The sequence below is a fragment of the Antedon bifida genome, chromosome 4 (genome assembly GCF_963402885.1).
Source record: "Antedon bifida chromosome 4, ecAntBifi1.1, whole genome shotgun sequence".
Taxonomy (NCBI): Eukaryota; Metazoa; Echinodermata; class Crinoidea; order Comatulida; family Antedonidae; genus Antedon; species Antedon bifida.
The window spans coordinates 33,025,138-33,051,050 of record NC_136229.1 but is presented as its reverse complement, the minus strand read 5'-3'; the positions used below and the strand labels follow the sequence as shown (position 1 = coordinate 33,051,050).

General features: G+C 31.9%; 2 protein-coding genes across 2 annotated transcripts in view; one reads left to right on the top strand and one right to left on the bottom strand.

The window, feature by feature from the left end:
- LOC144840300 (pre-mRNA splicing regulator USH1G-like) overlaps positions 1-25,913 on the bottom strand; it is a 30,159-nt gene that overhangs the window by 2,665 nt on the left and 1,581 nt on the right. The window lies entirely within an intron of this gene.
- Positions 616-24,211, top strand: LOC144840281 (sodium/calcium exchanger Calx-like). The gene is made up of 9 exons (XM_078696044.1): positions 616-751; positions 2,179-2,983; positions 14,552-14,784; positions 16,018-16,196; positions 20,955-21,187; positions 22,035-22,373; positions 22,644-22,822; positions 23,109-23,444; positions 23,611-24,211. Exons 2-9 carry the CDS (start codon positions 2,260-2,262, stop codon positions 23,845-23,847), a joined length of 2,460 nt encoding a protein of 819 aa, XP_078552170.1. The 5' UTR covers positions 616-751; positions 2,179-2,259; the 3' UTR covers positions 23,848-24,211.

The window sequence follows — 25,913 nt, the reverse complement described above, 5'->3', positions numbered from 1 at the left end:
CCCCCTATATTCATATTACTTTTTAAATAAATCCTAATGCAATATACTATTTATTAATTACAAGCATGGTTTTCATGGACACAAAGTATATCGATATACAAAATACGAACAAGATTCAACTCGATCGTACATTCATAAAATCATAAAAATTATAAAAACGTATGTTTTATGAAAATGTTGTACATTTTATGCAACATTGAATTTGTTGTTTGATCAAATTGATATGATTAATAAGCACATAAACATTTGCTGTTCCTCTAAATATTTATATTTATTTTAATCGGTGCACATCAAAAGAAGATGTACAGTAGGCCTACTGTAAAGGTTGTGGTTTCTTATTAGTCTTTTTTGACAAGTCCATTATATCATTGCGCTGTTCTGTGAAAGTGAAATCAATCAACCATGTCAATTATTCTCATTTCTTCATAAATTAATCGTTATTTTACCTTCAAATTATAAAAAATAAATAAATATATCAATGTAATTATTAAGATTAATTTTAACTTCTGAAATTTAAACATCCCGATTCCCGGTTGATAATTTATTAGAACTACTTTTTATTAGTACGTAGTGATTTGGTTTGATACGGTACGATTGTTTTGATCTCTCTTCAAAGCAACGCGATTGTGTGTATCTCATCACCAAGTGTTTCACACACCCACTGCTGGTGTGAACGGAGCGTTGTTGATGGAAAGTGTGGATAATCCTGTCTAGTAATTTAGTTTTAGCTGTAAAAATCACATTATCAATGGTAAGCAGTGTATTGTTTTATATTTTTCTTCATTCTTTAGGCCTATGGCATTTGTTGCGTCACGCGTATATGCGGTAGTGGTGCGCTAATTAAGTTGGGACTTAAATTGCGTCGGTTGGCGGGGATCGCTTGTACTGTATCGTATGTAAACCTCCATCAAATCATCCTGAAGTATGGTCGGCCGACCAAAGCGGTATGAAACGCCGATGGCGTTTGTGAAAAGGCGGAGTGTTCATTCACCCTAGTTTTAAGAGCTTTCGTCGGCATCCCTTTGTACGTGATGTTTGAACATTTAATTTTACTTAATCTATGGTTGGATTTGCATCATCTAAGGCGTTATTCTACCAGTCCACATCAAGGCTGTAGCGAGAGGCTAAAAACAGATGGGGCAAAGGTGCTTTAAATATAATTATCAATATAAAATATGACTATCTGTGCTGGGCAATTGGGGTGTGGGTGCTGAAAACTGCTGCTATGTCTCCTAGTTTGAAAATGCACTTCAGAAAAATGGGTCTTTGAACCATATGAACACCAGCTTGAGCCTCCACCAACCCGGACACAAACCCCCCACCCCCCACCCACCCTTCCTACTGTACAACCCTTAAGCTTATTTATTGAAATCCAATGAAACGTTTGCACAAGCAATGTATAACTGACAGTTGGATGTTTTATGTGTTATTGTTGTTTCTGTTTAGTAATGTTAACATTGCTAATTCAAGGTAATACAGGATGTAATACAGGTTGTGGTTTCATTTGTTGTAAAGGCACTCCCAAATATTCAATAAGTTGGCGTCAGATAAATCTAAATCTTTTCTTGTTTGTTTTACCCAAAATAAAAAATTAACATGCTAATTAACATCAACAAATGTATGAATCATCAGGAGGACTAAGCAATATTTTTAAGTCAGCCCAAATAATTATTCATTCTGTCTTTATACTGAATGATACTTTCAGTGCTAAATCATTGATTTCCAGTGGTTCAGTAGAGAACATTAACAATATAATAAAAATAATTCAAAGACAACTAACACAGTAATTTACATTAGTACCCATAAATTTACAAAAACATACAGTATAAATAAATAATGGAAGGAATTGAAGGTAACAGATACTTAATGCTTATCAGTAATATTCTGGATTGAATTAAAAAAAGAAGTTGAAAGTATCATAAATTTATATAAAGTACACTAATATGATACTTCTATTGCCACTGTAATATGCATCACAGCATCCCTTGTTGTCAGGGCACTCCCTGTTCAACAGTGTGGGCGGCTTGTTATCATAGTCATTGACTTCAGACACTACTCAAGCATTCCTATTGGTTGATGCTATAAGCCAATGACAATTAATACAGGAAGGCCTTTTTACTATAAGTTTTGTCACGCTTAACCTACTTGCTTACTCTTGTTTTGTCCTTTTTTTTTTAGGTTGTCTGTTTTCACTGTAGAACCAGAACTTGACCAAATCTTTTTATTGATTCCTAATTTTCTTCATTACAATCTTTCAATATGGATATGAATATTTCTACTACCCCGGCACCAACGGGTGGTTGCCCTGTACCACCGGATAATGGAAATTCGACTGCTTGCACTGGTCTTATACTTCCAATTATTCCTGGTGAAGAAGATTGGAACCAAGGCTTTCGAGGTTTCTTATACATGGCTGCGTTGCTATGGAGTTTTATGGGTGTGGCCATCGTGGCAGATATTTTCATGGTAGCAATTGAGGTTATTACAAGTAAAACAAAGAAAGTGAAACTGGCTAATCCTGATGCGCCGGGCGGAATTGAGGAGATAGAAATTAGAGTATGGAACGATACTGTTGCGAATTTAACCCTTATGGCATTGGGTTCCAGTGCCCCGGAAATCCTTCTGTCTATAATAGAGATTGTTGGAAATAATTTCCATGCCGGAGAACTGGGACCAAGCACGATAGTGGGATCAGCAGCTTTTAACCTTTTGGTCATCACAGCTGTGTGTATCATGGGCATTCCTAAGGGAGAGTCAAAGAGAATTCGAACTATCAAAGTATTTATGGTCACTACATCATTCTCAATCTTCGCTTATATCTGGCTGTTCCTCGTCGTTTCCGTCATTTCCGAAAGCAAGGTAGATTTGTGGGAAGCTTTTGTCACCTTCTTGTGTTTTCCGATACTCATCATTATCGCCTTTGTCGCAGACAAAGATTATTGTGGCGAGAAAAAAGAGACGACAGAGATTGAGCTTGGAGTTGGTAAGGATTTTTTTTTTACAAATTTTATAATTGTTTTGTATTGTACTGTAATTCATTATTCATTTATCATCATTTAAGCTAAACCTATATACACAGTGGGGACTAAGCTCAGGGTGGGCTTATACTGTACACAGGGTATGCATACTGTACACAGGGCTGGCCTATACTGTACATAGGGTGGGCTTATACTGTACACAGGGTGGGCTTATACTGTACACAGGGCATGCATTACTGTACACAGGGCATGCATTACTGCACACAGGGTAGGCTTATACTGTACACAGGGTATGCATACTGTACAGTACACAGGGCTGGCCTATACTGTACACAGTGTGGGCTTATACTGTACACAGGGCGGGCTTATATTGTACTCAGAACACAGGATGATTGCAATGTAATATCATGGAGTAACTCCATTGTTATATATCTAATAATATAATTAAAGCAATTTTAAACTTAAATATGAATATGATAGAATGACCTTGTGGAAGTGTACAGTAAAATACACAATCATAGAGGAAATACAGAATAAATTAGTCCACAACACAAGGACGTCATTGTTAGAAAATAGTGTTAAATTGTGGGCCTACAGTACAAATAAAAACTGAAATACGTTGAGGCTACATCTGTGCCTGGGAGTAGTTCATTTGTTCTTCTTAATAAAAGGAAATAAAAGTCTATTCAATAATTGATTTATTGTAAATGTCCTTGTTGTGTGGGAGACAAGTTTACTTACTTCATGAATAGACAGGGAATTTACCATTCTGCCTACTCACATTTTAAATCTCCATATTTGGTACTGTGGTTCCCACAGGAAATCTTCATTATTTATGCTTTTGTTATTATTTTTATATATAAAAAAAAAATATTTTAGTATAGGCCTAGAACATTTCTCAATAAAAAAATAAATTTTTTAAATTTCACAGTCATATTTTTTAAAGGAAAATACCTTTTTGGCTTTGTTAATCTTCAATGTGACCATCAAGGACAGTAGCATCATGACAGGAGTATACTGTACAGTTAACTTATAGATTGTAAAGGTCTGCCACAGTTGTCTGGAGTCTGGTTTTGGAAAAACTGTCTGTGTAGCAGTACAAGAAACTTTTCACCCATCTTGAGACAACCATACAGTATAGGACAACCATATAGGCCTAGAGTATACATTAGGGCAACTATACAATATAGGACAACCATACACCTACAGTATTGAACAACCATACAGTATAGGACAACCATACAGTATAGAACAACCATACAGTATAGGACAACCATACAGTATAGGACAACCATACAGTATAGGACAACCATACAGTATAGAACAACCATACAGTATAGGACAACCATATAGTATCAAACAACCATACAGTATAGGACAACCATACAGTATAGGACAACCATACAGTATAGGACAACCATACAGTATAGGACAACCATACAGTATCAAACAACCATATAGGCCTAGAGTATACAGTAGGACAACCATACAGTATAGGACAACCATACAGTATAGGACAACCATACAGTATAGGACAACCATACAGTATAGGACAACCATACAGTATAGGACAACCATACAGTATAGGATAACTAACTTCTCCACTTCTTTAAACTTTTAATGTTTTTGTCTTCCATTTTGCAACAAACTTGTAGGTCCACAAATTATGCCTGCTGTGAAGCTTACTGTTTACTATTCTAAACATTATACAGTGATGTAATATACTGTATAGTGTGTTTGTACTAAGCTTGGATTAGGCTTAGTGCATTGATGCTCATAATAGCTGTTACACTTGAATGATTATATTAAAAATTCAGCAGAGCTATATAGTAGGTATTGATACAGTCTTATATGAAAGAGTATCCGATTATTAGAGTAAGACAAGTTCTCAGTCTCTAATGTAAAACATTTTATTTATTATTTCCTTAGTTGAACTTGTGTGTTTCTCAAAATGATTGATCTTTTAGTGATATTAACTTGTGCTGATACATATTTGAAAAACTGACATAATATAAGTGTACCTAATGTAGAGTTTATGAATAAACATCAGTCCAAATAGCTCTATAGAAATAAAAGCACACTCAGCCACTGTACCTAAAGTATGCACATTTGCACAAAACGCTTATCACTGTAGTGTAAGTACGGCTACTGTATTTTATTGTATTTTCTTACAAAATATGATATGAAAAGGTAATATGCAGGAGCATCTCTGTTGATAACTCTGACAACATTTGTCATATTCAACATATTAAAGTAGCCTCCTGTAGTAAAAACAAGATATGCAATTTACAATTCCTTCATGGTATTATACTGTACTGTATTTTATGCTTGATTTGAACATTGAAGGTTGTTTCTGTTCTGCTCTGGATTTCCATTTTTCTTTTCTATATTTGAGGTTTTTAATTCAAAGCTAAATAAACAGATTGATTAAAGTGTGCAGTATTCATTGATTTCATAAAAGAAATTCACAAATTAAACGTTTCTAATGGATAAACCTAGTAACACAATTACCTCAGCTACTGGATTACTATACGCAATAATTAAAGCCACCTCCCAAGAGGTTTAATATTAGTAGAATTTACATATTGCCCTGGCTGAGAAAATTACTAATGTAAAATACATTAACTAAATACTTTTAATTATTAAATTATTCATTCTCTTTTGAGGAATTATGTAGATATCAAATTGGTGATATTACATGGATATTTTCCAATACTTGTACTTTCACCGCACTTGCGAAGTAATGTGGTGAGATTCCAATATCCATCCTGTAATTTGGCTAGTTACTTGCTGTTACTGTAGATAGGATATGAACATTTTTTAAACAATAATCATTAAAAAGTGAAAGGTATACAAAAATCCAAACTTTTGAATATTTGACCTGCATGGAAACAGAAAAAAATAATCTTAAAATTTCAGACCACCAAAATGATAATGTGTAATGTTATATACTCCATAGCTAAAGGCAGAACATGAACTTTTTAACTGGGTCAAACAAGGTCAACAAGTAGCCTACAAATTAGGGACTAGTAATGCAGGAAGTATTTGATTTGAAGTATCAGTTTTTCAACTTAAATCCTGTCAAAAATATGACATTAAACGCCCGGCTGCGTAGGCCATGACTTCCTAGTGAAAGGGATGCAGACTACTATCATGGTATGTGACTCAAACTGCAACAGGTTTAGTGACGGCTTTGCCGTCTTGTGAGGTTTTTTTACAACCTGAATGACGTAGTTCCATATGACTTGGGGTTTACCCCAGATATTAAGTGACATTTGTGACAAATTTGTATATTAAAGTGACATTTGGCACTAGCGTCTCAAAAATGATCTCGATTTATTAGCATCTATGCAACTGATTAGTATCCGAGTTAATCCATGTTTTGTATATTATAATTTTTTTTAAATTAGTGTTCAAAAATCCTAAATCAACTTTGTTTATTTTTGTTGGCCAATTGATGAGCCTCGCTGCCTTGCGTTCTCCTTTCCTTAACATTTATTGTATTTTTATTGTTTTTTAATTAGATGACTAATTGGTGTATTTTGTTTTTCATTACAATTACATTTTGATATGGCTTTGCCATATATGTCAGCAATTGGGTTTGCTGCAATGTTTTCAGCATCTGTAACTTACCGTATATTAATGTATAATTAATTAAAAAATTGTAGAAAACCATGAAGATTTTACCTCTTTGATAAAGAACACCTTGTCCAATAAGATTTATAATATTCGTTTTCCCTGACACGTTAAGAAAGAAGAGTCTCTTAGCCCTGGTTGCCATGACAATTTAGAGCATACTATATTTTTATAGCTCCAAGATAAACCCATTACTTTTATGAATATTACAATACTATAGTGCAAACACATCGAACGTTTTGTTCATTTTCTAAATGCGTCCTACTAAATTATTGAGTATTGTAATGCTATGGTACACAGTTACATAAAATTATGAAAAAATCCATAATTCTGGAATATATTTGCATAGAATTTTAACAATACATTGCACGTTTTGTGAATAATTCTTATCATTGATCGCATTTTTTAATAAAATTCTCCGTCTCCTCCGTAGCGACGTATATTATCTTAAATTACAGATTAATATGTATACTGTATTTATATTCTAATGCTTTGAATATACAGTATTTGTATACTGTATACTTTCATCCAGTTTGTTTAGACAGACACAATTATAAAGCATGCATACAAATGATGATTATTGTGTTGATGGTGTCCCATGATTACCTTAGTCAAGGAGATATAGTAGGCTAGATTGCTATATAATTATAGTAGGCTAGATATAATTATAGTAGGCTAGATGGTGCCTAGAACTCATCAGGTCTGAACTGAGATCTGAGTTTTCTAGACACCTAGTGTAGATTTTCAGATACAGTACTACCAGCATAGTAACTATGGGATTATAGGTTAATGTGAAAATAATTGCATATATATTGTAAAAGCTTTTTTATTTTTCACCATAAACAAATTTATAATGAACTCCAATTATTATACAATAGAACAAAGAAACAATGTAAACAACTGTTGTCACAACATTTCCTAGCTCCGCCCTATTTTCATTTGCTGATTGATCAAACAGAATATAATTCAGAAATGTACATTGTTCAAATTCACCGAGGTTTATTGTAATACGTTCATCAATATTCATTGTTCAAATTCGGTGATGTTTGTTGTTTTGTGTTAATTTCATAAACGATTCCATTCTGAAAAAAAATTTGAATTTATTACTTACAGTTGATCAGTGCAATATTATTGTTGTACTACTGTTGTGCAGATCTGGTGGTAGCATACAGACAACTCTCCCATTAACAAACAAACTCTCTGAAAACAGTTATTAGTCAGGTATTCGGAGAGTTTACTGTACCATACATGTCTTGGTGGAAGCACACTTCGCAAAGTATTTGAACATTTCAACTGGTATCTTCCACCTCCCCTCCCCCCACTCCTCATCATGTAACCTGCCATTTTATCCAATCATCTCTTTCACCCATTTTTTGAACATTCGCCCTTCTTACTTATTTCATAGTATTCTTGCTTGATTTTTAATTTTAAGGGTCAAATATATATTTTATTTTATTTTAATAATTGCATTCATACTGCTTATAGGCTAAGTCTATTATTATTTTTATCATTTATTTTGCAAACATTTTATGTAAATTATTTGCTGGAATGACAATTTAATTAATTTCTTTGTTTTATTTTGGTTGACAGGTGGGAAGAGTAAGTATGGCTTAATTTGATATACTTGTCATGCATTGGTGTTGGCTTTTATCAGTTCATTTTCTACTCACATAAGATATTCCAGCCTTTATTTGTTTCATTCCAAAACAAAACATTATCGGATGAGGTTGAAATATTAAAGCAAGATACTGTATGTCTAGTTCGACCAAAAAGTCTTAGACATACACAGTAGTATCTTCCAAATTTTCATCAAATACTGTCCACATTTCTTTCTAAAAGTACTATTTTTAGCTCTATGGAAGTGTGTTTTGGAAGATAAACTTTCAAGACATCGAACCCCAACTCTCATGTTTGGTCACAGGGGGTTGAATGTATAGGGTTAATTGTACTCCTAACCAGTTTTTGGTAACAGACAAGGAATACTTATAGATGTTGTATTAAACATTGTTATAATAAATAGCACTAATCAAGGCTAGATGTGAATGCATGAATATTTACTACTAAACTAAAGTAGAATATGAGAGTTTCTACACATTTCACTATTCTATTTGGGTTTTCTGAATTTGTATATTGTTTGCAATATGGCCATCACTGAAGGAGTTTGTAGAAACATCTTTTTTCTATACTAAAATGCATCATTTTAGTACTATATCTTCTCAAATTACTAGAAACACACTTTCAGTTTTTACAATCCTACAGTACATCATTCTATAAAAGCACTTCTGAAAACAATTCTGTTCACTTTGGTGTTCAACAAAGTAATGAATGCAGGAGAGACATTTATTTAGCTGTTTGTTTTCTAACTTTTGAACAACGAAACGTATTATAAATTTGCATTTTATTTGTTGATAATTTAACAAATTCAGTGATTATAATGATGGTTTTTAAATATATGTTTAATTAAATTTTAATTTCAAACAGCTTGATATTATAATGGAATTTTTATAACTAAGTTATTTTCTATCCTTTTTTCATTCTCTTCACATCATTTTTCTATAGGCCTACTACCCTCTTTTTATCTAATTTCATTTGCTAAAAAAAATGCTATAATCCCAGTATCAATATGTGTGGGCAGGAGAATATTGGATACTACTATGGTAATAAATGGTAATGTCAACAATTCTAGGCAATAATTATAATAATGTTTTGATAATCTTTATCAATGTCAGTTATTTACAATTAAAACCATAAAACTAACTATCTGCCTCTGTACAGTATATAACTAGGCTACTGTATTTACCTGGCATTCAAAAGGCCTTATTGTATATTTATAATTTAAAGGCAAAGTTTTGCAGGGAAAAAAAATCTATGGGTAACATTTGCTGAAGGATCTTAATTTAATAAGGATTATGCTTTGTTTTTACACAGGAACTTAACTTTTCACAAAACACTAAACACACTAAAGCTAAATCAAATCAAAAAGTAAACAATCTGGTATATAAAGTGCACATGTCCATTAGGAAGTGAACTAAAAAAATTAAAAATTAATGAGCCCAATTATATATAATGTAAATTGGCTTTAAGTGTCACCTCATCTATCTTTGCTCTAAAACTAAAATCAAAATATGTTTTAGTTTAGTTTAAGTTTGAAGAAAAATAAGATTCTATGGCCTTATGCCAGGTATGGTATTTACCCAGGTCATTTTATTCAAAGTTTGATATCATTACATCCAACAACAACATTCAGCAACATCCCCTTTTCATCCAGTTCAATTATTAAAGTATGTCTCTATCATTTATTTATTATTATTCTATCATTTCATTACATTGGTACAGTGTACACTGAGCTGGTATACTTGTGAGATAAATAGCCATATGTGGAACTATGCACCATGTGTACATGATTGGTTTGTTAGTTTAGGGGTGGGAAAGGAGGTGTGGGGAGATGAGGAAGATGGTAGTGTAATTATGTAGTAATGTCAGAAAAATTGTAGTATAGTACTAAAAATACTAGAATATTCAACATTAAATTAAAGTTTTGATTATTCCCTTTAAAACAAATTTTGCCAAGATAGTTTTTTCAAAAATCCCACTAGATAAAATGTCTTTGTTTTTTAATTGGTTGCTGAAGCTTGAATCAAGTAAATGTTTGCACATGCTCACTAACCTTACAAAGTCTAATAAAATTTTGTATTCAGTATCATTATCAAAATATGGATCTATATATTTTGCTGTGCTTTGATTTGATATTGATTAGCAGGTTATTGTTGCGATTACATATGGCCATCCTCACGCATGGTCATACCAATTTAATTCAAAAAACAGATTAACACTGATTAACAGTATAACACTGATTAACACTGTTAATTATGTACTGTATTTCCAAAGATGTTCAGGGACATTTATGGGTTCTGCAAAAATTAGTAATATTAGTCCAATCAGTGAACACAGAATTTTGTTGTTACTATAGATGATTGTTTTTCAATATTTGTGTTCATAATGGGTGTGTTGTACTTTAGTATTGTCAATAGCTACAGTATAGTGTTTATATTGCATAAACCACTGGCTTCTGTTAACACCTTGTTAAGATACAGGCTCATCACTGTCTAAGCTGAGATTATGTAATTTAATATGTAGAAAAAGACCCCACCTCAACTTACACACAGGCTGAATACATAAATATGTTTTAAGAAATATCATCCATTGTTAAAAATATATTGTGAGTTCTATAGAAGCCAGGTAATGGTATCATTTCATATCAACTAAGCTTTTGAAAATGTTTTTAACCTTTAGGTAGATATCGAAATCTATCCTTGTACAGCTTTTGTTTCTTTGTATTGTCATCTTACAAAAGAGTTCATCCAAGTGATCATAAAAGCCTTCTCATCATCCAAAACATTTTATTGTTTGCCAGACACACTCCAATGCCAAATAATATTTCTAAAGCCGATCTCATATTTTCTTTACCAAAGGCAAGCACTTTGTTCATAGTACTTAGTGGAAAAACCTATTATGTACATGAGCAGTCTTAAATAGTAATGTCAATATTACTACATCTATTGCATGATTTAGAGAAACATACTGTGCAGTACTTTTAGGAAGAATTACTGCAGTGACTGCAAACGTGCAGTTTTTGGGTCCCACTTAGACGCAACGCAAAGATGTCAGTGGAATCAGTTTAACCAATCACAAGCAATGGATTATCCAAACGTTAGCTTGTGTTTCGTTTTGCATTGCGCTTACGTCCTTGTGTTGCGTTCTAGTGGGAACCAAGCTTTGAAGTAAGGCATCCACTGGCATTATTATCATTTTATTTTTTATACATTCACTACTTTAAGCTCATTGTCATTTACGCTGTTAATTTGTGGCCATTTATACATCATACCTAAATCGTTCTGTTATTAACCATCAACTGTAATTTTACTATTCATCACCAATGCGTAATTCATAATTGCCTAGTTCTAGCATATGGACACAGAATTTACACAACTAATTTCAAACACAATTGAAGCAGTGATAAAAGCTTGCATTCATTATCTAATGACATCGATTAATGAATTACATTTCGCAACTATTATACAAATGAGATAACGGTTTGGGAGTATCTCATATAGCCTATCAGGTTAGTGAATAAGGCCACAGGTGGGGGAGGGGATTTAGGGGCACTCCACCAAAGACAACTAACATTAAATAAATACTGTACAAAGCTGTTTAAAATTTATTTTGCACATGGTGAGAAACCTGAGCACATGCAACAAGTAAACAATTGTATACTACAGATACAAAAAGGTCAATATGTGAACATGCTAATTTGTAAAAATTCACATGGCAGCTCCTACAGTATAAAGTAAAATTAAAAGGATTTTATAACATGCACATATACTGTAGCCACCAGCATAAAGTTTAAAGGTCGCGGCTGCATGAACTCACAGGTTATAACTACTGTTAAAAATTTGACTATTGTAGATTTCTGTGATCCAGATTACTGTGATCCAGATTACTGTGATCCAGATTACTGTAATTTACAATTTACATGACATTGCCTTGTTTGTATTAGCAACCCTAAAATGGCAGCAGCAGTGTACGAACCAACCACCTTATTTGACCATGGAACTATAATAGTTCCATGATTTGACCAATTGGATAGTGCCAACAGAACAAACAGCCATTCAATTCAAACTAGCATTAATCTATAAATACATCACAAATAGGTGTGGTAATTACTTCTCATCTAAAAGCTAATTCATCTAATTCTAATTTCATAATGTATGATAAGTTGCAATCAATTTTACTTGAATACACAATTTTTCAATGGTATTGCAATTATGTAACTGAATGGGTTTTGAGCTGTACCAGATGAATACAATGGAAACTATTTCTACAGCAAAGACAACTAATTATAAATCTCTTTGGAAAAATATTTTGTAGCACTGTAAATGTAAATTATAGATATTGTGTATTCATGTACAGTACACGGGAGAAAGTTTGGAAAAAGACATGCTCTGACTCCAAAAACTGCTTTAGAGCATCCACATTATCTGGGAAAATAATAGAGGGAGCATTAAGTCAAGGAAAACATTTACCATTTACAACCCAATACAGGAGTATGACTTGAGCTATACTAAAAATATGAGCAATACTTAAAATATGAGTATACTTAAAATATGAGCTATACTTAAAATATGGGCCATACTTAAAATATGGGCCATACTTAAAATATGAGCTATACTTAAAATATGACCTATACTTAAATATGAGCTAATACTTAAAACATGACCTATACTTAGAATATGAGCTATACTTAAAATGTGAGTATACTTAAAATAAGAGCATACTGTTACTTTAATAAAATAAATTGCTCCTTAAGACATTGAACTATTTATAGCAAGATGGAACTCAAAATTGATATCAAATTAAAATGAAATATTAAACAGAAATATAATTATTTCAGAAACACTTAATTATTCATATTTTTACATCTACGTCCTCACATCTATTAGAATGAAGAACAAGTTTCATAAACTGAATTATTATTAAAATTACTTTACAGTTTATTAGTATCTTCTCTCTTGGGAATGTTGAGTTATGACTAAAATTTCAAATGAGGTCATCATCGTTAATTATTAACTATAAACATATAATACAAGAAGATAACAAATTACTTTGAGAGCACACCTTGAATGCGGAATACAACAATTGTAAATGGTAAATTGTTAGATTGTCTAAAAGTCTGTTGGGTCACCTTAATCAAAATATTAATTTTAGATTAAGAGACCAGAAATCCCTCATTTCATCAAAATAAGGGTACAGTTCAAATTTCAAATCATTTTCACTAATAATAATAATACCGAAAGTAAAGAGATCACAACGTAGTATGCTTAAAATTTAAAGGCAGTTGTGGTGGAACGTGTCACCGAATATTCCTTCCTATTAAGATCTTGATACATTTCTTACCAAATAAGTCCAGTGCAAACAGAATATAGACATTCATAGCTGCTGTCTAAGTTTGTCATAGGTATATGATATTTCAAACCAAGCAAATTTCTGTTATGCATTTGCCAGATATTTGGAATTTACTGTATGCTATCCTATCCTGAAAATATATATAGTAATAGTGATGTACAGTACTGTACCTGAACTTCATAGCCTTTCTCTCCAGAATGAAAGAAAGGAAGAGTTTTTGAGTTAAACTCTCTGACCTAAAAAATGGGACAGTCCGCAAACCACGCCCTCTAGTGGTAACATCCTAGCGTACCATAATTTAAGGGTCCACTGATATTGATATATAGTGTGATACTATGAAATTAACTCTGTAAAAAGTGAGGCACTATAATATTTCACACATTGTTTGTATCATCTTTACTGGATGACTAATTGAATCACAATAGCCTGCCTCACTTTGAGTTTGTTTTATATTATCAAATTTTAAATTAATTTAGTAATTTTTCACCTTTTTTATTTACTTTTTAGTCTCTTTTGTTAAACCCACTTGCATGCTACAGTATTTTCTTTTTAGATTTGTTTTTGTCATTTAGAAAATAGTTCTTCAGTTTACTAGTTTACTATGAAATAAAGTTATTAGAAGTCCTGTTTTACCCTTCTCTAATGTTTTTGGTTTAATATAAGTTGATTTTCCATTTTCTAGTAAAATAAGTTGGACATTAATGTTCAGTTGATACAGTAGATGTTCATATTTTTTGGGTTTTTAGAAAAAATTATTGTCTTCGTGTAGAAACAAATAAATTGCAAAGTTGCGCAGTCTTTAAAACTGTTAAACAAATTGTATAAAATAGTTGTGATAGAATAGAATTACTGTTCAATTGATAATAGTTGTAGATGACCATAATTTTGTTTTTTTTGGTGTGAAATTATCTAGCACATAGAAAGAGTTTGCCTATTAAATATTGTATTGTATATTGTTTTCTTGTTTGTAACAGGAGAAGGGGAAAAGTTCTTTACAGCCGGCCATGGGGTTGATCGTGAAGTGGTACGTGATTTCATGAAAGAAGTCGGGAAACATCCTGATATTGACGAAAGCATGATCGCTAAACTTGTTGCTATTGAATGTCAGCAACATCAACATCATAGCCGCGGATGGTACAGAATTAACGCTTCTCGTAACATGATGGGACGAACAAAGGTAGACGAGCAGGATCCACATGCATTGGAGGTATTTTATTTATTTTATTAAACCTTATTTAGTGAGGGTGACTCTAAAACAGCTTATGCTGACAATCAAGGGGCCCTCATAATATTATGAGGTATGATTCAACAAACTTAGTACCTGTATTGTGGTATCTTCAAATTCTTTTAATTATTATTTTATTTGAAAATAAAATCATTAAAATGATTAAAATAAATATTATGAATATATTTCAAATACTACTTAATTATTTTATTTAATAATAACCATAGAAATATTTATGTTATTTTCTTTATTTGTTTTAATGTTTATGTTAATATTTGAAGATGGACAATTTCTTTTAGATGTTGTAATGGTTGATCGTAACTGTTTGGTTTTAATTTTTGTGTTTTCTAGCATAGGTGTTTGGTCTTTCCTTGTCTTTTAAATCTGTTCATTTGTATTTGGCAGAAATTTGAATAAAGATAAAATATTATAGTATTTTCCATTTATTTTGAATGACATGAATGTGTTTCAACACTTTAACATCTGTTGACATTTCAAACTTGCATTTTAGTAGTTTTGTAATGTATGTTAACAGCTTATGTGCGACTCGTGCTGCATCCTAATCCAATAGAAATGGAAATAGTGATTGATAATTTAAGTACATCATATTATATTACATAAAACATACTTTTACAAGTAATTTGTAGTCCTATAAAACATTATTGTATGAGAATTATTTTCTGTATTTATTTTTGTGCACAATATATAAAAATATATGAAGACTTATACTTAATTTCATCTGCAAAATTATTTTTTTTTTTCGAATTGATGAGAATTTTAATTAGAAAGTATAGTATGATTTCAATTACACAAACCAAAAGTTGTGTTTGTAGTCTAGAAGTTTTGTAAATTTTAATATCTTCTAGTATCATGTTAGGAATTTGTGTAATATCAGGGAATAAATTATTATTATTATTATTACTGTTCCCTAACAAAATGTTTTCAGCAACAAAAAAGGGTATTGATTACCAATATTTATTACTTTCAATCATTTTGTTATCTAATGTGGATGTAAAAATTGTCATAGCAACCATCAACACAAATTATTTCCCTAAATGTCAAAAGTAAGATGTATAATATCAAGGATTATTGCAAGTTACAGAAGAATAATTAGGAAATTAACATTTTAAAAATCTGTGGATACACCATAGCTTCTGTATGCTTTTTAATTAAAAAAAACTGTTAAAGATCAACAACATTTATTCTTTTTTTCAGCTCTATAACAAAATTAAGAACAAGGAATTGCCCAACTTATCCAAAGACGAGCTTGAATATGGGACGGATAAAGCAGTGGTTGAGTTTGCTGCTGTGTCCTACTCCGTTATGGAAAATGCGGGTCGTGTCAAAGTAGGAATTGTACGACGTGGAAACAAAAAAAGCCAAGTTATTTTCAAGTAAGTGCTTTTATTTATGTTTACTAGCTGGTTAGTTTCAAGTAAGTGCTTTTCTTTATGTTTACTAGTATCGGTTCTGTTCAAGTTTCTGTAATGTGTTGTTTACCTTGCAAAATAACCCCAAAAGGAACTTAAAACCTGCTACTAAGTAACATGACTTTACTTAGCCTATAGAAGGAAGTACAGATAAACCCCTTTTTGTTCTTAAATAGGCAAATATAGAATATGAATCGTCAGAACAGACATTTTCAAATACAAGTTATAGCATATTTTTACATAAAGAGAAGTCGGTTGATAATATTTTAAAGAGGATAAAGTAATTCTCATTTCCCTGGAGGCCTAAGAATATTGACAACAGTGCTGAGTAAATTGAACATATGTTATAGATAGGCAAAATTGATGATTTTATGAAAATGAGATATCGCTTATATACCATAACCAGTTTAATAGTACTACTCAAATGTTAAACTTTAAATTCATTGATATGCTGGTATCTGCAAAAAACTGTGCATATCATTAACTTCTGCTAATTCCCAATGGCTACTTTATACTAAAGGTTATCAACAAGTAGTAGACAACATGGTACAATTTATATTGAATATTCCGTTAACTATTGAGTTATAATATATAATAATTTACAACTTGAGGCCAGAGTATTATATAGTAATAATAATACTGGATGAGCTCCAAAGGGTCATTGAGAAGAGTAGCCGATTGGTAGTTAATGACATTTCAATTTGTATTGGTTGAATATGCGGTACACAGTAATTATATTGCTGCGAGGCATCTCATATAGCAAATATTTGCTACCTTGTTGAGAGAATTTTAGCAACGTCAAACTACTATACACCTTTTAAATTTTGATTAAGACCTAACTTAACAGCCAGTAGCCCTACTAAGGAAGGATTTGGAGGAAGATGCTTATCCCTTTTACATATTGAGACTTGCATGAGAAAAAAAAACCCTGTTGGACCCTTGGAATATAAGTTGATATTTGACCAGACCGTACAACCTAAGTTGCTGGTATTTGTGAAACACTGTTAAACAGTTTCACAGCTCTACTCTATATCAGTCAGACTTTCATATCAGAACTACCACCCACGCAACTGAACATTTTTATTCTCACTGCAGTGTAATCTGCAAAGGAACTTACTATTGATAGCTTGTTAACGAAACTAATTAATTGACCTTGTGTCATCTCTTAACAAAACTATGGTTTCATCGTTCAATATCATATTTAATTTATTTTAATTAAATGAATATCCTATTATTAAATTTGTATAATTAATAAATTTTTGTACAGCTGTAAAAAAGGTTGTTGTTTTTTGTGTAATTGTTTGCAGTAAGCCATTAGGGTTTGTATATTATGTGATTTATACTGCTTTGAGGCAATTCAATAACTTGACAGTTATTGCAAAGGTGAACAACTTCCAGGTGCTTGTTCACCTGTTTAGTATGTGTGTTTTTAGCAGAGAATAACAAATTGTGTGTCTTCGTTTTGCTGATACCATTTTTAAACGAAAATTAATAAAAAATTCTTTTTAAATGAGCTAAAATGTATAGCAAGCAATAATTGTTTATATAAGTACCGGGATAAGTACAAACTGTTATTAATAACTCTAAATAGCCCTGGTAATGTAATCATTACACAACTATGATATTAATACAGGTAATAAATTATAATAATCATAAAATTATCTCTAGTACTATTACTGTACTGAACATTGTCGAGTCAAACATTGTTGAATTCTTGTAAATCTCTTCTACAGACATGATCATACAGTTCTTCTTTATGACGTCTAAATAATTTATGAGCTATCAAATTTCAAAAGTGATTGATTACCTTTAATCTAGTTTCAAATTAGAATACATCTTAAGCAACGCATGGTCTTGTGTTATCCAGTGGTAAAAGCAAGCGTCTTAAAAAGGTGTAATGTTACTCTTTAAATATAATATAACACTAGAGGGGAAAATAGTAAACTAGAGTGCTTTCGTTTCTACTGTGAATTTAACTTTATTTTTAAAATGCATATTCTCTAAATTTACAATTCTTTTTACATTGATGATTTTGTTATAATTGAAAAGAATGTCATAATTATTCAAATAAAAAAAAAATAATAGTTTATAATAATTTGTAATTTGATTGTTATCTAGTCTAAAAGTTACATTGGATAAATTTAATTCAGGTAAACTGAATTGGTTATGATAATTGTTTTCATTACTAAAAATTCTTATTCTGTGCAGAACCACTGTGGTGTAGGCTATAGGCTCATCAACAAGCAATTACTTACTTGTTACTTGTTTGCATAGCTATCCCCATTATTGGGGACATTTCGCCGTCATTGACATTATGGTGACATAGCACAACAATGAGAGACATTAATTTTGATGAGAAGGTCATGGAACACTAATTAATTAAATTATTGTTAAAAGTACATTCAACATTTAAAAAAATATTAACATTTAATAAAAATACACTGAAAATGGTAAAAAGTCATAAACATAGTAAGCAAATAAAACAAGGAAGGATCAAGAAGGTATACCTAGTTGGTAACACTATAACTCTACAGTATATGACATTACAATACTAGTAACACTATACACTACAGTATATGACACTACAATACTAGTAACACTATAACACTACAATACTTTGTAACACTATAACACTACAATACTTTGTAACACTATAACACTACAGTATATGACACTACAATACTTCATCATATTTACAATATCATTATTGTACTATTTAGTATTATTACATACATACACAGCCTTCTACTATTAGATTAAAAACTAGCCATGCGCAACAGGCAACAATTTTGCATCGCTCTCTTGGGATTTTTGTTGTCACATAAGTAATATAAATATCGCAAGAGTAACATTAAACAAGAACAATTTGACACGTTGGCAATTTTAGAATGTTAAAAAATATCATACTGGCTCAGACGTAAACATTTTCTTGACTGAAACATAACATTTAGACGAAGAAAAAAAATCATATTAATAATTTGTTATAAAGTTGTACAGGTCTCCATCTAATTAAGTTGTCATCTTTCCAAGAATTCTGAATTTTAACATTTTCTTGCGTTTGTTTGCTACCACAAATATTATAATTCAAGGAATATTATTTTGTTTTCATTAACTAGCTACAGCAGTATTTGTAGTACAAAAGATAATATTTACTTAAATCAGGGAAGAGAGATTGAATAATGAGCAGTATTAGTTAAACAATGAGGGCTTCTCAATATACAACAGAATCATCCCAGGGTTGCTCAATACAAGAGAATACCAGGGTGCTCAATATGCAATAGAATACCAGGGTGCTCAATATGCAATAGAATACCAGGGTGCTCAATATGCAACAGAATACCAGGGTGCTCAATGTTCAATTACTTGAGCTTTTCAGCAAAGAGCTACATGAAATCAGAGCTTGTTAAAGCTTGAAGCATGTTGAGGACTCTCTATATTCAAATTCACATTACATATAGATTGGGATTCTTTATACAACCTTACAGCTACTGTACAACAAGAACTTATTATTTATCTTCGTATTAAAAAAGAATAAATAATGTTATGGTCCATCATTGGTCAGATATATATTAAAATTTAAGTTTAGGTAAAAATACCAGTTTACAAGTTGAGAAGTAAAAACAATGTACAATTTTAGTTTCCATTCTTTAACTTGCTGTTACAAATGGAAATGGTAAAACCTTTATCCAAGATACAGCTTGTGCAATAGTAGAAACACTATTGAATATTTTATATACTATATGACTCAAATATTGACTACGTGATCTTTAAACTAAACACAATTACTACCTAATAATAATAAGACTGAGTTATACAGTTGGAAATCTAATATAAATTTCTAACATTTTGCAATAAACTGTAACATCGTCCTTGGAAACATTTACTAATCTTTGTTAGAAATTGCATAAAACGTTGATGGATATTGGAATGTTTCTATCAATATGCAAACGCATATTACTTGGGCATATATAATATTATTTTATGTAGAAACCTGCAATTTAATGAGTAAATAGATGAATGCATGGCAAATAAGTTGGCTCATTCTTCATTTATTCATTTTCTAAGTATGCAAATTAAGCTGGTCAATTTACTTTTGAATACAAGTATCAATAAATCACCTTGCAATGTATATTAATTGTTGATGATAATGAATGCATTGCATTTTAATTGCAAACTTTAATGTGGATGTCTTTATTGGAAGATCTTTAAAACAGAACTAGCATACTTTAAATATATACTTCATACAATGGAGGGCGGTTGAAACTGAGTGGAAGTCTTTAGAACTAGAATTTTGGGTTTTGGCAACTATATCCATGACTTTCAAAACATAATTTAAACACAAATAATAATTTAAATTCCAATAATGAATTAATAAAGAATTACATTCTAAGCGCATTCAATGCATAAAGTGTGAACCCTAGCAATTTTATTAATATGTCTTTCATCAGTATGTGACGCATGTATAAAGTGTGAAATATACAATCAATCATTTTTATTAAGCTCAATGCGAGTTCATGCACTGTATATTGATCAGATAATAAGTATGAACTTAAAGCTGTCTTGTAGGCCTACTTGTTACATTCATTGTTCTACCGTGTTCTGTTAATAATTATTTTATTGTTGAAAACATCATGAAAGAAAGCAAAAGGTTTGAAAGAAAACATGGTGTTAAAGTTATATTTGTTAATATCACAAATTTAATTTTTTGATTTAAATTTGTAGGTTTGAGACACTGGATGGAACTGCTGAAGCCAAATCAGACTATGTTCCTATGAAAGGAATAATGGTTTTTGAGCCAGAAGAAACTGAAAAGTTTCTTGAAATTGAGATCATCGATGACAATGAATGGGAACCAGATGAGACGTTCTTTGTCAAGTTGACTCTGGAGGAGAAGGCTGACGGCGTCGTTCTCGGAAAGCACCCAATTACTGAAGTCACTATTATCAATGATGATGGTGAGAATCAATTATAATTATTCACATATTTGAAACAAATCTAATCCTTACAAGGCGAGGTTTAGAATTTTTTCTGTGCATTTTATATATATTGATGAAGGGTTAAGTGTTGCCTGAAAGCTCTCCTAATTTTTCTGGCTGTTTTACTTTATCGTTTTGATTTAGCTTTTTGCTTATTTTATTTTGTATCTTCATTGAGATCCAGCCACTGATTGTCATTTTTCAGTAATTTGCCTTTGGATTTATATATACTGAGATACATAATAATATGCACAAGATTTTCTACAATTTTATCAGACATAAGGAGTGAGAAATACTCTTATGTGACATAGCAAACAAGTTGTAGCCCTCTAGATAACGTAATTACAGAAAGTGCTTGCAATATATTCCTGTTAGTTTCTTCCCATAGGCATCTTTTATAATAACATCTTTCCATTTGCATACATGCTCCCTTCTCCCAAATGCATCCATATTATTGCCGCTTAATAACTACCTCGTTCTCGGACTCAATAAAAGGCAATTATTGAACTGTAACCGATGAACAACTTCAGACGTTGATAACGATGATGAAAAATGTTAACGACGTACAACCTGTCGTTTCATGTTAACGAATAATTCATCAAATATAATAAATTTGAATTAATCTTCTGCCATTCCCTGCAATCAATTCAGAATCTAGCATTCACCAAATTCCTGTTTCAATCTGAATATTGATATTACAAATTGAAGATGTTAATTTATATACATAATACATATTTATACACTGTAGTAAGTAAATAACATTTGACCATTTTATTCTAATGAAATGCCAAATAAAATATTGTCAACATTTTTAATTCTTTACTAGAGCCTGGAACTTTAGAGTTTGCCAAGACCAGCTTTCTGGTAACTGAAAACATTGGAAAAGCCGAGCTACCTGTCCAGCGTCTCAATGGATGCGATGGAAAAATTGAAGTGACCTGGCGCACCAAGGACATTGAAGCAGTAAATGGCAAAGACTTCGAGGGAGGAGAGGGCACTCTAGTGTTTGAACATGGAGAGAGGGAGAAGAACATTCTCATCCCGATTATTGACGACCAAGAATACGAGAAAGATGAAAGCTTTCAAGTGGAACTCTTTGACCCTACAGGAGGCGCTCAGCTCGGAAGATTGAAAAAAACTGTTGTTACTATCATTAACGATGACGGTGAGTTATATTTTTCTCTCGCACATTGTGTTTGGTTTCTTCTTGAAGTTATGAATGGTGATAATTTGAATAAAAGAGTCTATGGGTAATAAAACCCTTTTCAGCAAAGCCAGGCGTGGTGTAGAAATAATTTACTGGACAGCCTGTAGTTGTAATTGTATTCACTGATGATAATGTTAATGTTACAACTTCAACTTGTTTAACTTTTACTTTCTCTGATTATTTGGCACGATATTTCATTCAACTAATTGATTAAACTGATTAATCTAGATTACAAAACGATTCTGGACCGTGTGGTAAACATCACCCACATCAACATGGACCGACTAAAACTAGGCAACTCTTCGTATGGCGACCAATTCGTCGATGCTATGAATGTCAACGGAGGAGATGTGGAAAACGCAAACTTTAAGGACTACATCTTGCATTTCTTGACTTTTGGATGGAAGGTATATAAGTTGACCTTTTGCTGAACTGACTTTGATGAAAGAGATATTTGTATTTCTAATAATAATCCATGAATTATGCTGTTTCCCTTTGTGTCATATCTAAGATTAAAGGAGATTACTTATTACTTATTTATATACACAGCAATTCAGTTTATTTACCATTGGAGACAAGATACTATATATACTATATATACTACAGTAATTAGACTAAAAGTTTTCCACCTTTTTTTTAACCACACTATTACTATTTGCCACTAATTATTCTATGATTTCTTTGGTTTAATAGGTCATCTTCGCCATTATTCCACCACCAAACTTCTTGAATTCTGGTGGTTGGATCACGTTCGTTGTGGCACTCGGTTTCATTGGCTTACTGACCGCAATTATCGGCGATTTAGCATCAATCTTTGGTTGCATAGCAGGCATTAAAGACAGTGTTACAGCTATCACATTTGTTGCACTTGGTACCAGTTTACCAGATCTTTTTGCGAGTAAAACCGCAGCCACTAATGAGAGATACGCAGATGCGGCAATCGGCAACGTCACTGGTAGTAACTCCGTGAATGTGTTCCTTGGTCTTGGAACACCATGGGTGATTGCATCAATATACTGGGCTTCAAAGGTAATTGAATTTGTTAATTGTATTTATTAGTAAACCTCTAATGAAACTTTCAAATATATTATATCAAAACCTAACAGACACCTTTAGAATCTTCTAAACCAGCCATTGTATGATGCCTACTGCCTACAAGAATAGTAGTTAATTCATTGAACTTTTCCTTCTCCAGGGCCAAGATTTCTGCATTGAAGGTGGTTCGTTGGGGGTGAGTGTCGTCATCTACACCATCTGTGCCTTAATTTGCACAGCTTTGATTGCTTCTCGTCGTGTGCTTGAACCATTTGGTAAAGCCGAGCTTGGAGGACCAATGAAAATGCGATATCTCAGTGGCGCATTCCTCATATTTCTGTGGTTTATGTATATTCTCCTGTCATCTCTACAAGCATATGAGATCATCAACCTGTAAGGTCATTGACCTTTGGAATCATCGACCTTCAGGTCATAACATCAAGCTTAATTCATGTTGCATCCTAAGCCCAACAAACACTGTTGTTGATTGGCCTGTAACACGCATGAGAAGCTTACATGAGTTTACAATTCCATTGCTATGTGTATTTGTATTCTGCCATAACACATTATTCCATCAACAGTGTCAGTTGGGCTTAACATATGGATATAGAATGACAAGTAATGTGGACAAGTAATGTCCATATATGGGCGTGATACAAATTCAATTTGATATTTTGAAGAAAGTTTTAGTAAAATATCTGATAAGGGACCATCTCTAATAAGAACCATTTCTTTTAGGGACCATCTCTAATAAGAACCATGTTTTAGGGACCATTCTAATTTGAACCATTTCGATTAGGGACCATTTCTAATAAAAACCATTTCTTTTAGGGACCATCTCTAATAAGAACCATTTCCTTTAGGGGCCATCTCTAATAAGAACCATGTTTTAGGGACCATTCTAATTTGAACCATTTCATTTAGGGACCATCTCTAATAACCATTCTTTTAGGGACCACTATTATAAGGACCATTGCTAATCAAAATGAGGTGTATTTCGGCAGCGAGAAATACTGCAACTTATTAAAACACCTTTTATTAAAGTTCATATTTATGTAAATCACATGTTTTATACTTTTGTAGCAGAAATTCAATGTTAATAATGCAGTAACTGCAGTAATTTTCTGTTATCTTACTTATACATCTTGAAATAAATAAGGTTAAATATGTAATTACATAGATTTGCACCTTTCATTCATTAGGCAAATTCATTAATTATTTATCGATTGGCTAATAGATATAGGTAGTATAACACGTATTGTCTTTTAAAACTATAAAACTAAAAAATTCTATGTATGTTAATTTATGCAAATTCCAACAAATTTAGATGTTTCTATATTTCTCATTTCATTGTGTGTGTTCTTTATTACCAAACAATTCATACTGAATTATTCAATATAATAAATTACAAAATACAGTATATTATACCGTATTTGACAAAGTACAATCATTGACGTAAGCGCGCCGTGGATAATTTTACCAATCACGACGCGATGGATATCTGAATTATTGCCTGCGTTGTGCGTCCTATGTCGTTGCTGTGCGTCCAAATGCAAACCAATCTTAAATCCTTTGAAGTACCGTAGGCCCTATGTTATACGCGTTCCACTTTTCCCCTAGGTTATACTATGTCAAATACGGTAGGTAATTATCGTATTAAAAAATTAGATATTTGAAATTTTGATTATTGTCGTCGGGTAAATTTTTCACCATTATAACACGATTCAAGTATTTTATATTATACTATTTCTAATATTCAACTCACTGTTAATATTTGTACCTGTAGCTTTGCACATATATTGGGCGTGTGTTATTAATTTACGTTCCTGATTAAATTATTATAATTAAGTAGTATCTGGTAATTTAAAGGTAATTATCGGTTTAAACAAAGAACCATTTGAGAAGAAGTAAGTAGATGTAGTTGAGGATAGCTGCACTGCCAGCGCGTAAAATATCGATGACCACGTCTCTACACGATAACGCGACGGAAAGATGTACACGTAATGCAAATGATTTGACCAAACACGAGCGACGGATCACCTGAACTGTTCCTTGTGATCGGCCAGAAATTACTTGGATTGCGCGCGGAAAAAATTAGTAATACTCCAACAATGTCTACTTTTCAATACTTGAATATTTACAAATTCAAATTTAATTTGACTTTGCCTCCTTTTTTTTAGCCGTTTAAACGTTTATATCCTATTTTTGCTGCAGTAATTTTAATTACTGAAGTAAACCGTCATATTTTAAATCTTTGTGTTTTTAATGACAATTTATGTGATTGTTATTTTGTACAAATTCTAATGACATTTTTATTAGTATTTAATTTTTTGTAAATTGCTAGGGATTGGGGTTATTCATTTTGCTAAACAATCACTTAAAGCACAACGGTATTTAGGTGGAGTCTGTAGCTAAACATTGGAGTTTGTAGTTTATTAGTGGCATAGCAGCTACTTGCCGGCA

What these genes read in the sequence shown, in the direction of transcription:
- LOC144840281 (XM_078696044.1), top strand. Translation starts at nt 2,260, where the DNA reads ATGGATATGAATATTTCTACTACCCCGGCACCAACGGGTGGTTGCCCT. An exon ending in AGAGATTGAGCTTGGAGTTG is followed by an intron (nt 2,984 to 14,551) that starts GTAAGGATTTTT and finishes TGTTTGTAACAG; the next exon opens with GAGAAGGGGAAAAGTTCTTT. An exon ending in CACTATTATCAATGATGATG is followed by an intron (nt 21,188 to 22,034) that starts GTGAGAATCAAT and finishes ATTCTTTACTAG; the next exon opens with AGCCTGGAACTTTAGAGTTT.